Source organism: Lupinus angustifolius, chromosome LG07 (assembly GCF_001865875.1).
Source record: "Lupinus angustifolius cultivar Tanjil chromosome LG07, LupAngTanjil_v1.0, whole genome shotgun sequence".
In the NCBI taxonomy this organism is placed as follows: domain Eukaryota; kingdom Viridiplantae; phylum Streptophyta; class Magnoliopsida; order Fabales; family Fabaceae; genus Lupinus; species Lupinus angustifolius.
The window spans coordinates 7849348-7868072 of record NC_032015.1 but is presented as its reverse complement, the minus strand read 5'-3'; the positions used below and the strand labels follow the sequence as shown (position 1 = coordinate 7868072).

General features: G+C 34.2%; 2 protein-coding genes across 2 annotated transcripts; both read left to right on the top strand.

Annotated features, from left to right (window-relative positions):
• Positions 4301 to 13451, top strand: LOC109352152 (SCY1-like protein 2). Its single transcript, XM_019594005.1, has 14 exons — positions 4301 to 5008; positions 5148 to 5252; positions 5859 to 5960; positions 6489 to 6671; positions 8145 to 8271; positions 8657 to 8718; positions 8811 to 8897; positions 9259 to 9345; positions 9909 to 10022; positions 10131 to 10259; positions 11008 to 11070; positions 11683 to 11844; positions 11960 to 12078; positions 12175 to 13451. The coding sequence occupies exons 1-14, from the start codon at positions 4517 to 4519 to the stop codon at positions 13112 to 13114; spliced, it is 2772 nt and encodes a 923-aa protein (XP_019449550.1). The 5' UTR covers positions 4301 to 4516; the 3' UTR covers positions 13115 to 13451.
• Positions 14752 to 16200, top strand: LOC109352151 (protein rtoA-like). Its single transcript, XM_019594004.1, has 2 exons — positions 14752 to 14827; positions 14924 to 16200. The coding sequence occupies exons 1-2, from the start codon at positions 14802 to 14804 to the stop codon at positions 15861 to 15863; spliced, it is 966 nt and encodes a 321-aa protein (XP_019449549.1). The 5' UTR covers positions 14752 to 14801; the 3' UTR covers positions 15864 to 16200.

The window sequence follows — 18725 nt, the reverse complement described above, 5'->3', positions numbered from 1 at the left end:
CGGGTTCGGTTTAAACGCTGATATGATCTATATTTAAGATCATATTAGCTTCAGGTCTAGGTCCAGATTTAAAAGATGATCCAACCAACATTTCGGGTCAGATAAGGAACAATCATTAACTTATCTCAACCTAAATATGCAATATGCTTTACACTATTAGAGGCCTTATTGAAACAAGCGTTGTCCGGATATGGAGTCACATATCAACGAGTAAGACTGCTCTCCATTAAGGAAGAGATAAATTATGTTTTGTAATGTACTTTTAAGGTCAAAATTGTAACTTCAATAAAAATTAAAGGTCATAAGTGTCTTTGTCTTTTGATTTTTAATGCATTTCTCCATAACTTGTCTCTCTAGTAATGCAGAGTAGTCTAACTCTATATCAACATACATAAGATGACTTGTGGCACACACATCAAACTAGATATGCCACACGGCCATGCCCAATAGGCATTAAACTTCCATGTCACGGTTATAAATGTCATCAAGTTGTTACACGATAGTAAAGTGACTGAGAAAAACTTGTATAAAGATGTATGTAACACGTCATATTTGAAAACAAATATATTTTATGGTTTTTATATTATCATTTAAAATTAAATTTAATTAGAATTAAAATATTAATATGTTGTCAAGATGTTATTGATTATTTCTATATGGTTTTGTCTCTACACAAGTCTTTCTCAAAGTAATTATGTCAACTAATTCCACCTTACACCATAATTATCCATCAATTTAGGATGAAATTTTGTTTTCTTACAAAATCACCTTATTTCTAAGAAAATTACATAAAACTAATTATTAATAAACCAAAAAAATACTTTTTGACATAACTATTCGTGTGTGTGAGATACTTGTATAAAAATAATTTATATTTACACCCTCTAAATTTTAGTTAGATAATATAAGTCACCTATACTTTTTTTTGTACATTAACAAAATCATATTTAATTTATATACATATATTAAATTGAAGACAAATGCAAACTTTAAACAAAAAGATAATGAATGTAATTAAGTTAAATTCTAAGATTTTGATTTTGGAGTGAAAATGAATAAATGACTTTACAAAGCCTTTCCTTATTTGGGAGTTGGATGAAGGAGAGAGAAAAGTTTTAGAGACAAAATGTAAAAATATCTAAATATTTTTAGTAAAATTATATATTATTGTCCATTTCTCATTGTTAGTTACATTTTTAAAGGAAAAATAAAAAAAATATTATAACATTAACATTAATTTATATTCTCTTATCTAAATTTTATACTCCCAAACAAGGAATATAGTTGCTTTCCTGCCCCCTTTTTAGCCCTTTGGTCGCTTTTCTTCCCTTTCTCTTACGACTCCCAAATATACCTTAAGGGGTGTCAATTTAATTTACTCTCAATTAATTATATATTAACTAAAATAAGTTCATCAATTATAATTTTGCATATGGAATTTCACTACGAAATCACTATTCTCTTATGTGTATTTAAACGACGTCTCCTCACAATAAATAATGTATCTTGTAACAAACCAAATAAGTTTTTGTTGCAATTTACTATATTTTGCTTCCATTTGTACTATGTGGCACTCTTCATCTAGGGAATAAAGATGAGATTAGTTTTGACAACTAATAAGTTTTTAAGCAGTGTTATTAATATTATATCAGTCATCAAATTGATGAGAGTATTAGTATAGTAGTATAGTGATTCAACCACTGATTTACTAATTAAACCCCATATTGGTGATTAGATATTTATATATAATATATTAATATTATTGTTGAAAATTCAATAAAAAACCAATATTTTTTCCTACTTTCCCTAAAAATTAATTTTAAATAAAAATCGATCAATATGACTGGTATGGTTCAATTGAAAATCGACTGGTATGACCGGTTTCGACCAATATGATTGTATGACCAGTATAATTATTATACTGTAGTGGTATTTGTGACTGATTTATCGGTTGAACCAACTGACACGAACCAGTTTTTACAACACTAATGTTAAATATGACAATGATCATTTATTACAACTTAACGGAGAAACTAAAATTCAAGTTTCATTGAACCAAACAACATGTTTTCTATCTAATTATTATTATATCTTAAACATTTTCAAAATGTATTAATAATAGAGGATAACAAATATTTGAATAATAAGATAAGTAAAATGTTTTATTGTTTCTTAACAATGATATTTTAATATAAAATACACCATTCCTACATTATTTATAATATTACCAGATTTTATACAAAATACAATTTTTTTATGATATCGAGTTGTCTAATGAATCTTCTATCATCTCTAATAAATTTTAAAATAATGATGATGAAATGACTATACATGTTGTATTGGTTTATTTAAACCATTTATTGATTCTAGCTTTATATTGTTAGTGAACCATTATTTATTGACTTTGAGTTTTTAGGTATTTATGAACCATCATTTATTTTACAAACAAATATATTTTACAATGATCATCGAGAAGAAACGATACATATTTGTATAATGCTACATAAGATTTTTGCAAAATATTCCAAATAGTATAAGATTCATGTATCTTCATTATTTTTCTTTATTACAATATACATCAACAATTATAAGGAGATGTTACTTAAATTAGGGGTGAGTAAGACCCGGTCCGACCCGTATACTCGTCTCAACCCGATGACTTAGAGATGAGTCTGACCCGTCCAAATAAATAAATAAAGACATACCTGATTAAAATGGATAGACCCGTTGTTAAAAATGATGGGCTCAGGTCTATGTCCGGGTCATCCGGCCAGCCCCTTATAATTATATATCAAGAATAGTTGAATATGTACATATCAATATCAATTGTGTTCAGCCCACATAACTCAAATACCTACAAGCTCACACAACATATCCACATCACTTATCATATGATCCTTATTATTTCCCATTTTTTTCACTGTTTAATTCTCCTCGATAGTAAATGACTGCTGCAATGAGAGTGAAGGACATTGCGGCGCTTAAGAGTTAGTTATTTTTCTCATCCATTGTTTGTTTTTCTTCTTTGAAGTTGTTTATGCTTATGCTATTGCCTTTGATTGTATTCATCTTTGAGTATAGTTGCGTTGTTGTCATTTCAGTTCTCATATGTTTTTATCATTTATAAAAACACTTCAGCTTATGTTGACAATTTAAATTGTTCTAAAATTTTCAATGTCTTCTATGATTTTCAGTCTTGTGATTGTGATAATTAAGGACGGGAAAAAAAATATACGTTTGTTATTTCATCATTTTCCAACCCGGACTCGTCCCTATCTTGATCCGTCTTATTTTAGACTCGTCCCACTCTAATTAAGGACGGGTTCAGATTCAAAAATTGACCTGATCAATATTTAGGGATGAGTGAAAAATATATTTAACATGTCTCAACTCGTCTCATGCTCACCTTTAATAGTTTAAATACATAAGAGAATAGTGATTTCATAATAAACTTGTATATGCAAATTAACAATAATCAATTTATCTTAACTGATCTATAATTACTTAAGAGTGATTACATCGGCACTAATTAGAGTTTAACTTAAATTACATTAACCACGACTTTTTCTTCAAAAGATTACAACTCATTTGAAAAATGAACATAATATATAGAGGGGAATTCTACTTAATTCACATCTCAGTCTTCAATTATAGAAAAATTCAATGATTTAGATATACTTACTAACTCAAACTATTATATTTTCTTAATATTGATGATTAAGATGTGAAGTTAAACTTATTCTAGAGTAAGTGGACTCCCTCATATTATATATAGGGATTAACTCAAGTGAAAATAATTCTCCTATAAAACTTGTGAGAACAATAAATTTAAGCCCCACAACTCATAATGGATGATTAAAATTAAAAGTTAGTTATTGACTATGTGATAGTCATTGCATGTATTTTTTAACATTGACTATTCAAATAAAATTCGATGGGCTATATTAATTATTCTTTATTTCTCTTAATTGTGTAATATTTTCACATTAGTAACTCACTGTATATATATAATCTAGAAATGAGTAAATAAAGGAGAGGGTGTGACTTTTATAATTTTATTGCAATCCAAAAAGCATAATTTAGTCATTATACAATGATATATCCATTTTTATCGGGAAAAAATGTATACACTAATATTATTTGTGTTTTATACATTATTATTATATCATCACCAATTTATATTAAATTATCATTAATTTATAATTTTTAAAATAAATAGTAGATGTATATAAAACTTTTGAGTTTTTACTCCTAGTAATAATAATGATAGGTAGCTGTGTAGCTGACAAATCTTACATAACCATAATGGTAAAAAAAGAATGAAGTGTAGAGAAGAAGACTTGAAACACGGAGAAAGAGAAGAGAGAGATCGCGAGGTGGAAACTACCGATCACCGTGTCAAACACTTCCGAATCTCAATTCAATCTCCTTCTCTTTCTCCACGATCACAATTTTAATATATAATATCACACTCTCTACCATCAAATTCATATCTATCAACTTTTCATCTTTCAAAATGTCGCTAAACATGAAAACCCTAACCCAAGCATTAGCCAAAACCGCCGCAGTCATCGAGAAAACCGTCACAACCACCGTACACGAAGTCACCGGACCCAAGCCCCTCCATGATTACGACCTCCTCGACCAGATCGGTTCCGCGGGACCCGGTCTCGCGTGGAGGTTATACTCCGCGAGAGCGCGTGATCCTTCTCGTAAGCATCAGTATCCGGTTGTGTGCGTTTGGGTGCTGGATAAGCGTGCTTTATCGGAGGCGCGATTGCGTGCTGGATTGACGAAGGCAGCGGAGGATTCGTTCTTGGATTTGATTCGGACCGATGCGGCGAAGCTTGTTAGATTGAGGCATCCTGGTGTGGTGCATGTGGTTCAGGGGTTGGATGAGAGTAAGAATGCGATGGCGATGGTTACTGAACCGTTGTTTGCTTCGGTTGCGAATACGCTTGGGATTTTGGATAATGTTGCTAATGTTCCTAAAGAGCTTAGGGGAATGGTATTTGATCTGAGCTTTCGTTCATTTTGTTATGTGATCTAGTCATTGTATTTGGATTTATATGCCTCATGTTTGTAGAATGTTATGTTATTTGAATTCACTAGTTGGAGATAGTGATGGAAAATGTATTGTTTTGCAGCAAATGGGACTTTTGGAGGTGAAACATGGTTTACTTCAGATAGCAGAATCCTTGGACTTTCTCCACAACCATGCTCATCTTATTCATCGAGCAATATCACCTGAGGTAACAAATTTTCTTTATATATTATGAGGGGATTTGGAAGAGCTTACATAGAGCTTATTTGAGTTTATGAGAACAAGTTATGAAGCTAAATAATGGAAAAATAGTTTATACTTCATATAAGTTTTTATAGCTTATTAAAAAATATATTGAATAAGTGCCTGATTAAGCTGTTTGCCCGAACACAACCATGGCCTTGGAAAAATACATGGAATGATTATATATTAAGGACTGGTTGAAGAATTAAAGATAAACATTTTTATTGGAAAGTGGCGTATTGACTATATTGAAAATTCAGTTGTAAATATAATTAATAAAATCAAGTGCTGCAATTGAATAATACTACCAGTGAGTGGCATCTAATTAAAATTGTTTAGAACACTTAATTGTTTTGGAGGTTTACTTGTAGTTAGTGGCATATATTTGTATGTGAATTTCATCTAATCTAACAATTATTTGTCTCTTTGGAACTTTCGCTGTTGTATCATGTTGCACCTATCACTGTTGATACACATTCCTTTTTTGGTTTGCCAGTTAACCTTTGATATTAATCCTTTTGTACTCCTCTATCATAACGTTTCAGTTAAATACAAATTTTATACTTTGCAGAATGTTTTTATCACCTATAGTGGAGCCTGGAAACTCGGTGGATTTGGTTTTGCAATTTCAGCTTCTCAGACCACTTCTGACGCATCTAATTTCCATTATGCTGTGAGTGGAACATTGCATAAGATTAGGATTTACTATATTGACTTTTTAGTTGACATCTTTAATGCTTTACATGCCCTAATATTGACATTGCCAGATAGTTGCATATATTGGGTCATCATTTTTTATTAAATATTAGCTCATCTCTACAAATCTATGTATTTGGTTGACATGGCACAAAGTCACCAATTACATAACCTTGTATAGAGCACTTCTATTAAATATTAGAAAGAGCGAAGATTATAAGGAAAAGGGCGGCCCAATGTACTAGGCTCTCACCTTGTGGGGTAATAGGGGTAGATGTACGGAACCTTACCCTCGCAAGCAAAAATGTTTACAGGAATTTATGATTCTCTTGATAATAATACTTGCATCTCGGCTATGGTTTTTAAGAAGGCCAGAGAAGCCATTATTCCTAAGTGGTTACCCAAAATTATTCTATTGTATATTTGTATTTTATTCTCATGCTCTGGAGCAAAGTAAATTTTGCTTAAAGGACCTGTATCTTATTTCACTATGACTCCTGTACAGGAATATGATGTCGAGGACTCAATTTTGCCAGTTCAGCCATCACTTAATTACTCTGCTCCTGAGCTGGTGAGGAGCACTGCGCCTTCAGCTGGGCCCTCTTCTGATATTTTCAGTTTTGGATGCCTTGCCTACCATTTAATTGCTCGGAAGCCTCTGTTTGATTGCCACAACAACGTGAAGATGGTATTAATAGATCCTTTTACTTTCCAATTCCATTTTCATAGGCTTCAGCTTACTTGTTGCTCTGAATTAACTTGTCGAAAAAGATTAATAAAGGGTTTGACATTTGTCTAAGTATTTGGGATATCTGGTGATCAATAATCAATAATCTATGAATTATGTCAAATGCTTGACTTGGTGTGAAGTTGCTGCACTGGAGTCTATTTGACCTTTCATTTTTCTCTGAGGGTTCTTCAATTAAATTTGATGGTGATATGATTGTTTAATGATATAATCATACTTCTCTGTGTAAAAAAGGACATAACTGTCCATATCTTCTGCCCTGTTCTTTCTTGTTTAATTGTAACTTATAAGGCAAAGTGATTAGTTATTAAGAACTTTTGGTTCATAGTGCTGATTTCCTGATATACTCTTAATATTCATTCCTTGTCAAATTATACTTTATCTGTAGCTTTCACTTAATACATAGTAAAAGGGTAGGTTCTTGAAGAATGTCTAGTGGTTCTTAAACTGGATTTTGCAGCTTTGTATCAGTACTCTGCATCCTGAATATTATGCATGTCCATAGATTAGCATTAGATCTACTTTGAGCTTGAAATTAGGGAAGTGTTGAAGAAACTGATAGTGGCATCTAAAACCAATGAGCTTGATATCTGGAAAAGAAACTTGAACCTGCACAACTTATGGAAAGAGATTTATTAATGATGGCCTAAATTGAATCTTGTTATATTTTTATATGCAGGACTTGAATGTGTAATAAGATGTTCTCCATATGATGATTTTTTTAAGCTTCTGTTACATGCAGTTTAGGTTTTTATAAGTAGCATAACTGAGTAGAGACATAATGGTAGTATCATGTATTTTAGGTGAATCAATTTCAATCTTGGAACTAAAAAAATGATATACTGCAAAAGTTAAAGTGAATGCTAAAATACTGAAAATAAGTTACTACATGTTTGAAGTTATCCGCGTTCTTTCAAAATTTCCTAAATAGGCATTTATTGCAATGAGAGGGTGAACGCGGCACAATGGTAATGTTCTGCTTAGTGACTAAGAGGTCACGTTTTCAAATCCCGAAAACAACCTCTTCGTTTGCTGGGGTAGTACTGCATACATCTGCCATTCCCAGACCCCACTAGGTGGGAGCCTTGTGTACCAGACCTTTTTTTGGAATTCATTGCAATGGTTGCATGTGTTTAATCTCTAAAAGAAAGAATGTATTTTTGTCAACGATTGAAGACATTTCACTGGATGCCACACATGCAATTGAATATACATACATCACCATTGCAAAAGTAACGGTTCACTTTTTTCTTTACTAATTAGATTTTTGTAAGTTGTACTTTATATAGTTTAATGAAAAGAAGGAAAAGAAAACAATTAGAATTTGTTAGTTATTACTTGATGATAATAATGCAGGCTATACGGTTTCATTCATTAGGAAGTAAATGAAATTCTGGTTTTCTATTTATGCAGTTCACAAATACCTTGACCTACTTATCAAGTGATGCTTTCTCATCTATCCCACCGGAACTCATTCCAGACTTGCAAAGGATGCTCTCTCCAAACGAGTCTTCCAGACCAACAGCGATGGATTTTACAGGTTAAGGTTTTTATTTATTTTTGTTAAAATAAATTACAGGTAAAAGGTGGCTTGGTGAATTCAAATGGTTTTTTCATTTCCTTTGATGAAAAATAGGAGGCAGCAGGCACCAAAAAAACGATGAAAAGATTTGGTTGAAGAGTAATGGGTGTTCATTAAAAAAACTTTTGATGTGTGATCTGAAGAGAAAGGTCATTATGACATTATCTACTAATCATGTTACATTTTACAATTCATGACTCATGAATTAGCTACCTAGGCCACCTTGACACTTGACAAGCAACCGTTAGGAGCTGTTTGAACATAGAATTTTAGAATATTTTACTATGCAGGTGTTTTGTTAGGTTATTATTTTTACAGGATATATGCCCCCTTTTATTTGCAGGCTCACCATTTTTTCGGACTGATACTAGGTTGCGTGCTCTGCGCTTCCTCGATCACATGCTTGTAAGAATTTGTGCTTTGCTTGTTAGCACCACAAAGGTGAAAACTTGCAGAATTAGAGTTGTAGTTCTTGATTATGTTTTCTTTTCCTTTAGGAAAGAGATAACATGCAGAAGTCGGAGTTCTTAAAAGCATTGTCAGATATGTGGAAAGATTTCGATTCCAGAGTATTGCGTTACAAGGTATGATGTTTGGCTATGTAATTTATGTGTGGTTTCGTCTTTTATCTCAGCTAGATAATTTTATGTCGACTCTCTTTCTCTGTACATAATTCAGTACACTCTGTCAAATGCTAGCTTTGTGTCCGAGCTTTTATGATTATGGGTTTGACCCAAGTTGAGTATGAGAATATGGTCTCACAAGTCTTTCATGCAATTCGAAATAATATTGCATATGTCAATACTCATGTCACGTATTTCTTCCTTGTTTCATTTTTAGCTTATTTTTCCCTAATATGTGATTAACTTCTGATGCTTGAGTTTGAGGTATTCTTTTAATATTATTGTCTTGAAAGTAATTTATTTCACATAAATTTTCATGCAGGTCCTTCCTCCACTTTGTGCAGAACTTAGGAATGTGGTGATACAGCCCATGATTCTACCGATGGTTCTAACTATTGCTGAGTCTCAGGTAGCAATCTGTCTGTTTTTTTCGTCACTTGCCTTGAATGCCCGAAATACTAGTCATTATGCTCGTGTTTACAGCAGTGTATGCCAAAACCAACGTTGCACCAACAAAAATGTTTTTTTAGGGTGAATATTTCACATAATCCACCATTGTGTTGAATGTATACATCATGCACTGGATGTTGAAATTAAACACAGTGCCGTTTTTTCTTATATAAACTCATAGATTATGTAAATTTACATATTTATTTATTCTTCAACAATTGTTCATGTTTAGATATATTATTTAACAACTGTACATATTGATGATCTTTTATCTTTTGCTTTTTTGAATCTATATTTATTTTGAAGTTCAGATTTCAATTTATTAGCTAGATAACGAGTTGATGCTAGTTGTAACAATGGATTTCTTTTTGGTTTGTTTGATTAGTAAGGATAGAGTATAACTAGTATAATAAATCATATAAGGACAAAAGGGAATCCTATTTTAAGGTTTTTTTGGTAACAAAAATTAAGTTCATTGAAACGAATATGATAGAATATATGATATATAAGTTTTTTTTCCAGGACAAGAATGATTTTGAGCAATCAACACTTCCAGCCCTTGTGCCTGTCCTGAGTACTGCTTCTGGTGAGACACTGTTACTACTTGTGAAGCATGCTGATCATATAATAAATAAGGTAACTGTAAGTTTATATGCAGTTCCTTTATTTGGATGATTGGCAGATCTTTTGTATCTAGTATTTATGTTTCTTCTAACTTTTGTACTGTCGTCATTGTTCATTTAGACCACTCAAGAGGATTTAGTTTCACATGTTCTTCCTATGGTTGTGCGGGCCTATGATGATAATGATGCTCGTTTACAAGAAGAAGCCCTGAAAAGATCTGTATCCCTTGCCAAACAACTTGATTCCCAGGTGAGTGCTATACTCCTGCTAGACTTATAGAGTAGGTATGAGTTGTTTTAAAATAGCAGACGTTTGCTATAGATTTCTGTGTGAACTTCGATTCACACTTTACGTGCCATTGTTTGAAGTTGTGTGGATTTCTGATAATCATAAACTGTGAAACTATTTTCTTTTATGGATTGAAGTCATTTATTTTGATAATTGAAAATTCTAACAGTAATGGTTTGTGCATCCATTATTGGGTTTGAAACATTGGTAAAATTCTATTGTTCTCCTATAAAATTTCTGTTGCTAGACTATTATAAGAATTGGGGAAATCCTGATAATCCCATGCGTTTTGGTCCATTTTCACTTTACGTTCCTCTTTTATAGATTAGGAAGCTGTTACAACCTAAGGTTCATTTGCTAGCTTATCACCCCTTGAGCTTTATATTATCATACAACCCTGCTGTTGTTCAGGCTAGCCCATTATCAGACAACCCTTGTGTGGTTGGGCTTATCATTTCTTTCGGTTAAATATTAGTCTAACTAAAGATAGCCAATGTTTTTTTGTTATAAAATGTGGAAAACAACCTCTTCGTTTGTCATGATAAGGCAATGTACACCTACCCTCCCTAGACCCCACTAAGTGAGAGACTCATGCACTAAACCACCTTTTTTATAGGTTCTGGACTTCTGGTTACTTAAATACTTGGTCTTAAAGCAGCAAATATCCATCACATTTCTAATATTCGTGTATAATGTATTTTCATTTCAGCTGGTGAAACAAGTGGTTTTGCCCCGTGTGCATGGCTTAGCACTTAAAACGACAGTTGCTTCGGTAAGTTAGTATTTTGTTTTAACTTTTACCTTTGGTTGCAATGCATCAGGTTAATGCGGTGTATTTGATGTCGTTCAATAATCAATACACAAAGTTCCTCTTGGCCAAAATAACTAGAGCTTTAGTTTACTTAGAGCAATATAAGAAACTAGTTGGTAGACTTAACTATATCATATGATTACATGAGACTTTATTTTGTATCACCACACGAAATGGATGCTGCACCACTCTACTTATGCTAACTGTTTTGCACAATATGCTGATCTTAGGATATATAACTTCTTTCTAATCTTGAATTATTTTATACAATAAAATATAATTTATGAAATGATTTCATTTTTCTACTAAATCCATACTTGTTACTGAAATTGTAACAGTAAAAAAACGAAGATTTACTTTGTTCATGTCCCAAGAATTCTGCTGAGTTCTTTTTTTTTTGAGTTCCACATGCTAAACAACTATATTCGGTTCCACATGATTTCTGCTACACATTAAGAAATACCCACTCTGCTCCTAATCGTTGATTATTCCAGGGGCCCCTGCTCCCTGCTCCCCACTGGGAACACTGTGGTTGTAAACCTGTAATCTTTATGTTCCTCTTTGGTTTGACAGGTTAGAGTCAATGCTTTACTGTGCCTAGGAGACATGATTAACCGGCTTGATAAGAATGCTGTCGTGGACATCTTGCACACTATTCAGCGATGTACTGCAGTTGACCGCTCTCCGCCAACTCTTATGTGCACACTTGGGGTCGCAAATTCTATTTATAAGCAGGTAATATTCACAAGTACGGGCCAGACACATGAATTGCAGTATGTTTGATTATTGCCTCCTGCAGTAGATGATATATGGAATTGTAGCTAAGTTTTGTTTGATTTCTTTTGTTCAGTATGGAGTAGAATTTGTTGCTGAGCATGTTCTTCCATTGCTTATGCCCCTCCTGACCGCTCAACAACTGAATGTCCAGCAGTTTGCAAAATATATGCTCTTCGTCAAGGACATGCTCCAGTAATTTTCTTATTACACCCTGTCTTTTGTCATTACCTCTATCTCCCCCTCCCAAACCCTCTCTTTGAATTAATTTCTTAAGTGTTGTTCATACAGGAAGATAGAAGAGAAGCGAGGAGTAGCTGTGACAGATTCTGGAATCCCAAAGGTACAAATGTCTCCTGCGGTTAATGGACTTCAAAATGAAGCCCCTGGGACAAGAAACAGCACTGTCGCTTCAGCAAAAAATAGTGCCTCTTGGGATGAAGATTGGGGGCCTGCAACAAAGGGTACTGCCACTTCTGTCCAGAATTCTATTCATACAACCAATCAATCTGTGCCAGGCAACCCTGTTGGTCAAGTAACATCTTTACAAAACCATGTGTCGTTATCTGGTGTATCTAATCAGCAGGCTACCAAATCATGCCCCTCCGTGGATTTAGAGTGGCCACCTCGTGCACCTGTTGGTGTCACCCTGCAGTATGGTCATGCTGAAAAGCATACGGTAGCAACAGGAACCTTATCCACATCTAACCTTCAAGGTGGTGATCCTTTTGCTGATTGGCCTCCACGTCCTACTGCCTCATTATCAGGTGGATCTGGAACTTCCATGAATGGTAATTTTTTAATGCCACTAAACAACTCTGGGTTTAATTCAATGACTAGCACTTCAAACAATATCAGTCTCCAACCCAGCAACAATTGGTCTGTTAATTCTCAAAGTTCTGCACAGTCTCTCAGTTTCAACCAAGGGAATGGTAGTTCAACCACCGGTAACCTGAATATTGGTCTCAAACCTTCAAATTCTCTTGCATCTGTCAAACAGGGTCACCAGTTTCCATCATCAAATGGTTCATATAATAGCGTCAACTCAACAGATCTTGGATCAATCTTTGCTTCCAACAAGAATGAACAGATTGCACCCAAACTCGCACCACCACCTTCAACCACAGTGGGTAGAGGAAGAGGAAGAGGGAGGGGAGCTGGCTCAACCACCCGGTCCTCTAATACCAAGTCACATTCTGAGCAACCACCCCTTATGGATTTGTTGGGGTAGCTTCCTTTTTATCACTGTTCAAGTGTATCAGGGTGATGAGTTACTGCTGAGATTGTATATTTTTGTAACATCCATCCTATGGCGTGTGTTTGGATTCATTTATTGCGAAGGGAGAGATTACAGAAAATATTGCCAGACAACATTTGCTGTAAGGGACCGCTACACTATGTAAAGGTTTTGTTATATGTTTAGCCTATAGTGATCTTGCAAAAGTTTGGTTTAATTTTTTAATTTTTATCCTTAGCACATCAGGCAAAGTGTATTCATAGAAGTCCTGGTAACTGTGACTGGGTTGAAAATAATAAAGGCAAAACTATGATGTTTCTCCTGAAGGAATGATTTGAATTCCACGATTTGAAGGTTGAGGAAAGACCGTGGGGGTGAAGAATCATCTATTTATTTCTATCTTGCCTTTTATTGCGTTCAACTGTTGGAATCAAAATGGAAAGGTTCTGTTTTGTCACTATTAAAGTTGACTTCAGCCTTTTTGTAACTGTAAGTACTTATATAATGTTACTTCCCCCCTATGGCATAGGATACGGAGTCAGCACTTGGGAGTGAATAAGTTGCGTATTTTTTTGTCTTCTAATCTAAGCTGAGTAAATGTAAATTCTACAAGATATTGCATAAAAGTGATCAAGCCACTTTAAGAAAAAATGATTTAGCCACTTGTAAAATAATTGTCAACTTGTATACATTAAAGCAAAAGAGAGCAAATATTTGAACTCTGAAGTATTTTTTAATTCATCTTTTAAACTTGTCTTTTAATTCATATTTGAACACATTCGGCTAAAAGAACAAATATTATTTTTAGTTTCTGTGTTCATAGGAAACCCATAAATATCGTGGAAGCACATTGGTCAAAGAATGTGTTCGGACACTAGATTTTAGCTGGCATGGTTGTTTTCTTAAAGACACCTATTTTGGTGTTATCATTAAAATGTTGCTAGAACTTGCACGCTGGTTGGTTTCCCAACAATTGGAGCACTGTAAGAGGAATTCTAGTTTCTAATTTTATAGACCGTATCATTAATTTAATCATGATAATATTTTCTCCGGGTTAAGGAGTATATGTAAGAAAATTCTCTGTTATCAAATTGAGTGTGGCGCACTTGAATTGACACAATGCATAAATTCAAGTGTTTGCTGCTATCAAAGACTGGAGTTATCAAACACTGGAGCAATGCATGGTTGATGTTTTCAACATTTGATGTCTAAAATATGTGATTTTTAAATTATCTCGTCATCTTGGATTGTTTTGGAATTTAGAGGTGGAGCACTCAGCCGCTTAAAGCTTTATACAGTCATCTAAAAATTAAAAAAATTACCATTAAAACTTGATTGGAATTTATAAGTTACAGAAGCAAGATTGTTGGAAACCTAACAATAACTTCACTGATTCAAGCTACCTAATTCAATTTGATCGATTCAACAATATTTGGGATTCTAAAAGCCTAAATTTGTAGTCCAATCTTCAGCATAGCAGAACAGTTGATAATGGTTAGTGCTCATCTGTAACTATGTGTAAAACTGGGTTTTGCAACTTCATTCGATTGAAAGAAAGTTTGTGATAATTGATGTATGTTTTGATGTTTGCTAGAAGTAGTTTTGATGGAGTAAATATGGTTTGAATCTTATGCCCCTCCTGACCGCTCAACAACTGAATGTCCAGCAGTTTGCAAAATATATGCTCTTCGTCAAGGACATGCTCCAGTAATTTTCTTATTACACCCTGTCTTTTGTCATTACCTCTATCTCCCCCTCCCAAACCCTCTCTTTGAATTAATTTCTTAAGTGTTGTTCATACAGGAAGATAGAAGAGAAGCGAGGAGTAGCTGTGACAGATTCTGGAATCCCAAAGGTACAAATGTCTCCTGCGGTTAATGGACTTCAAAATGAAGCCCCTGGGACAAGAAACAGCACTGTCGCTTCAGCAAAAAATAGTGCCTCTTGGGATGAAGATTGGGGGCCTGCAACAAAGGGTACTGCCACTTCTGTCCAGAATTCTATTCATACAACCAATCAATCTGTGCCAGGCAACCCTGTTGGTCAAGTAACATCTTTACAAAACCATGTGTCGTTATCTGGTGTATCTAATCAGCAGGCTACCAAATCATGCCCCTCCGTGGATTTAGAGTGGCCACCTCGTGCACCTGTTGGTGTCACCCTGCAGTATGGTCATGCTGAAAAGCATACGGTAGCAACAGGAACCTTATCCACATCTAACCTTCAAGGTGGTGATCCTTTTGCTGATTGGCCTCCACGTCCTACTGCCTCATTATCAGGTGGATCTGGAACTTCCATGAATGGTAATTTTTTAATGCCACTAAACAACTCTGGGTTTAATTCAATGACTAGCACTTCAAACAATATCAGTCTCCAACCCAGCAACAATTGGTCTGTTAATTCTCAAAGTTCTGCACAGTCTCTCAGTTTCAACCAAGGGAATGGTAGTTCAACCACCGGTAACCTGAATATTGGTCTCAAACCTTCAAATTCTCTTGCATCTGTCAAACAGGGTCACCAGTTTCCATCATCAAATGGTTCATATAATAGCGTCAACTCAACAGATCTTGGATCAATCTTTGCTTCCAACAAGAATGAACAGATTGCACCCAAACTCGCACCACCACCTTCAACCACAGTGGGTAGAGGAAGAGGAAGAGGGAGGGGAGCTGGCTCAACCACCCGGTCCTCTAATACCAAGTCACATTCTGAGCAACCACCCCTTATGGATTTGTTGGGGTAGCTTCCTTTTTATCACTGTTCAAGTGTATCAGGGTGATGAGTTACTGCTGAGATTGTATATTTTTGTAACATCCATCCTATGGCGTGTGTTTGGATTCATTTATTGCGAAGGGAGAGATTACAGAAAATATTGCCAGACAACATTTGCTGTAAGGGACCGCTACACTATGTAAAGGTTTTGTTATATGTTTAGCCTATAGTGATCTTGCAAAAGTTTGGTTTAATTTTTTAATTTTTATCCTTAGCACATCAGGCAAAGTGTATTCATAGAAGTCCTGGTAACTGTGACTGGGTTGAAAATAATAAAGGCAAAACTATGATGTTTCTCCTGAAGGAATGATTTGAATTCCACGATTTGAAGGTTGAGGAAAGACCGTGGGGGTGAAGAATCATCTATTTATTTCTATCTTGCCTTTTATTGCGTTCAACTGTTGGAATCAAAATGGAAAGGTTCTGTTTTGTCACTATTAAAGTTGACTTCAGCCTTTTTGTAACTGTAAGTACTTATATAATGTTACTTCCCCCCTATGGCATAGGATACGGAGTCAGCACTTGGGAGTGAATAAGTTGCGTATTTTTTTGTCTTCTAATCTAAGCTGAGTAAATGTAAATTCTACAAGATATTGCATAAAAGTGATCAAGCCACTTTAAGAAAAAATGATTTAGCCACTTGTAAAATAATTGTCAACTTGTATACATTAAAGCAAAAGAGAGCAAATATTTGAACTCTGAAGTATTTTTTAATTCATCTTTTAAACTTGTCTTTTAATTCATATTTGAACACATTCGGCTAAAAGAACAAATATTATTTTTAGTTTCTGTGTTCATAGGAAACCCATAAATATCGTGGAAGCACATTGGTCAAAGAATGTGTTCGGACACTAGATTTTAGCTGGCATGGTTGTTTTCTTAAAGACACCTATTTTGGTGTTATCATTAAAATGTTGCTAGAACTTGCACGCTGGTTGGTTTCCCAACAATTGGAGCACTGTAAGAGGAATTCTAGTTTCTAATTTTATAGACCGTATCATTAATTTAATCATGATAATATTTTCTCCGGGTTAAGGAGTATATGTAAGAAAATTCTCTGTTATCAAATTGAGTGTGGCGCACTTGAATTGACACAATGCATAAATTCAAGTGTTTGCTGCTATCAAAGACTGGAGTTATCAAACACTGGAGCAATGCATGGTTGATGTTTTCAACATTTGATGTCTAAAATATGTGATTTTTAAATTATCTCGTCATCTTGGATTGTTTTGGAATTTAGAGGTGGAGCACTCAGCCGCTTAAAGCTTTATACAGTCATCTAAAAATTAAAAAAATTACCATTAAAACTTGATTGGAATTTATAAGTTACAGAAGCAAGATTGTTGGAAACCTAACAATAACTTCACTGATTCAAGCTACCTAATTCAATTTGATCGATTCAACAATATTTGGGATTCTAAAAGCCTAAATTTGTAGTCCAATCTTCAGCATAGCAGAACAGTTGATAATGGTTAGTGCTCATCTGTAACTATGTGTAAAACTGGGTTTTGCAACTTCATTCGATTGAAAGAAAGTTTGTGATAATTGATGTATGTTTTGATGTTTGCTAGAAGTAGTTTTGATGGAGTAAATATGGTTTGAATTAGTCCCCATTAAAAAGGTGATAGTTCATTAACTTTTTGTGCCCTTTCCGAGTCATTCGAGGTGGTTGTGGAGAATGTAAGCTCCTGAAAAAAGTAAAAGTTTTGTGCTGATTATAAGAGGAACATGACAATTACTTCTGCCTGTAGTCACTGCAAGAATGCTATTGAAGGCCTACTCCATACCATTAAAGACTGGACAACTCTACTCTCTTATGATATCATTTGAGCTTTAACGATCAAGTTTTTTGGGATAATCAATCCTTTATGTCTTGGGTGGGGGAGAATAATTGTTTAGGAATAGTCTAGACGGTTTCTGGTGGATTTGGAGGTGGCCCAACAATATGATATTTGATACCATTACTTGGGGCTAGCCTATATCACTAGAAACAACCATTTTGATTTCGGGATTTGTGTTCCAGATACATGTTTTCAAATGAAGTTTTCATGCCCAACATTAAGTGGTGCACATTAGGAATTGGATGGTTAATGTGAATAGAAGCTATAACTTGGGAGACAAAACTATTGAAGGTAAAAAAGTTATCAACGATTACGAGGGTCATTGGTTATTAGGATTCGCATTGGAACTCCCATTCTAGTGGAACTTTTGGCTATTGAACATGAGTTAAGGTTAATTTGGAGTTTGGGTCACCAGAAGGTAATTTTGGAGAGTGACTGTCTGAAGGTGATCGGCATTATTTTAGACAGGTTTGCATATTCATTTGGAGTACTTATGTTAAGTTATTCGTAACATCAATGATTTGCTTAATAAAATTTGGGATGCGTCCAATATATATTCAAAGAGAGAAACATGCTGACATACTACATCTCTAACTTTAATTTCAAGATACATGATATTTGAAATTATGGGACTCTCTACCTATAGGAGCGCTCAATATCTTGTAGATGGATCTCACCTCAATATTTTGACCTTTTTCTTCTGTCTTTTTTCCACTGCAGCAAAAAAAATAACCACTAACATAAAATTATGAATCATAGTAAAAAATTACATAATTTATACAAATAATAAAGAATGAAGTGAAAAAAGAAAGTATTTAATGAAAGGTACTTTTACTTTGACCATAATTATTATTTTTTATAATGTGATTATTAAGTTATGTATTATAACTACATCAACCAAACATTTTCATAGCTTAAAACATTATTCAAATTATAAAAAAGTAAAAGTCACATTAAGTAGTTTCCTTCATTCCATATTAGGAAGAACCATA

What these genes read in the sequence shown, in the direction of transcription:
- LOC109352152 (XM_019594005.1), top strand. Translation starts at nt 4,517, where the DNA reads ATGTCGCTAAACATGAAAACCCTAACCCAAGCATTAGCCAAAACCGCC. An exon ending in CCAGAGTATTGCGTTACAAG is followed by an intron (nt 8,898 to 9,258) that starts GTATGATGTTTG and finishes ATTTTCATGCAG; the next exon opens with GTCCTTCCTCCACTTTGTGC. An exon ending in CTGATCATATAATAAATAAG is followed by an intron (nt 10,023 to 10,130) that starts GTAACTGTAAGT and finishes TTGTTCATTTAG; the next exon opens with ACCACTCAAGAGGATTTAGT.
- LOC109352151 (XM_019594004.1), top strand. Translation starts at nt 14,802, where the DNA reads ATGCTCTTCGTCAAGGACATGCTCCA. An exon ending in TTCGTCAAGGACATGCTCCA is followed by an intron (nt 14,828 to 14,923) that starts GTAATTTTCTTA and finishes TTGTTCATACAG; the next exon opens with GAAGATAGAAGAGAAGCGAG.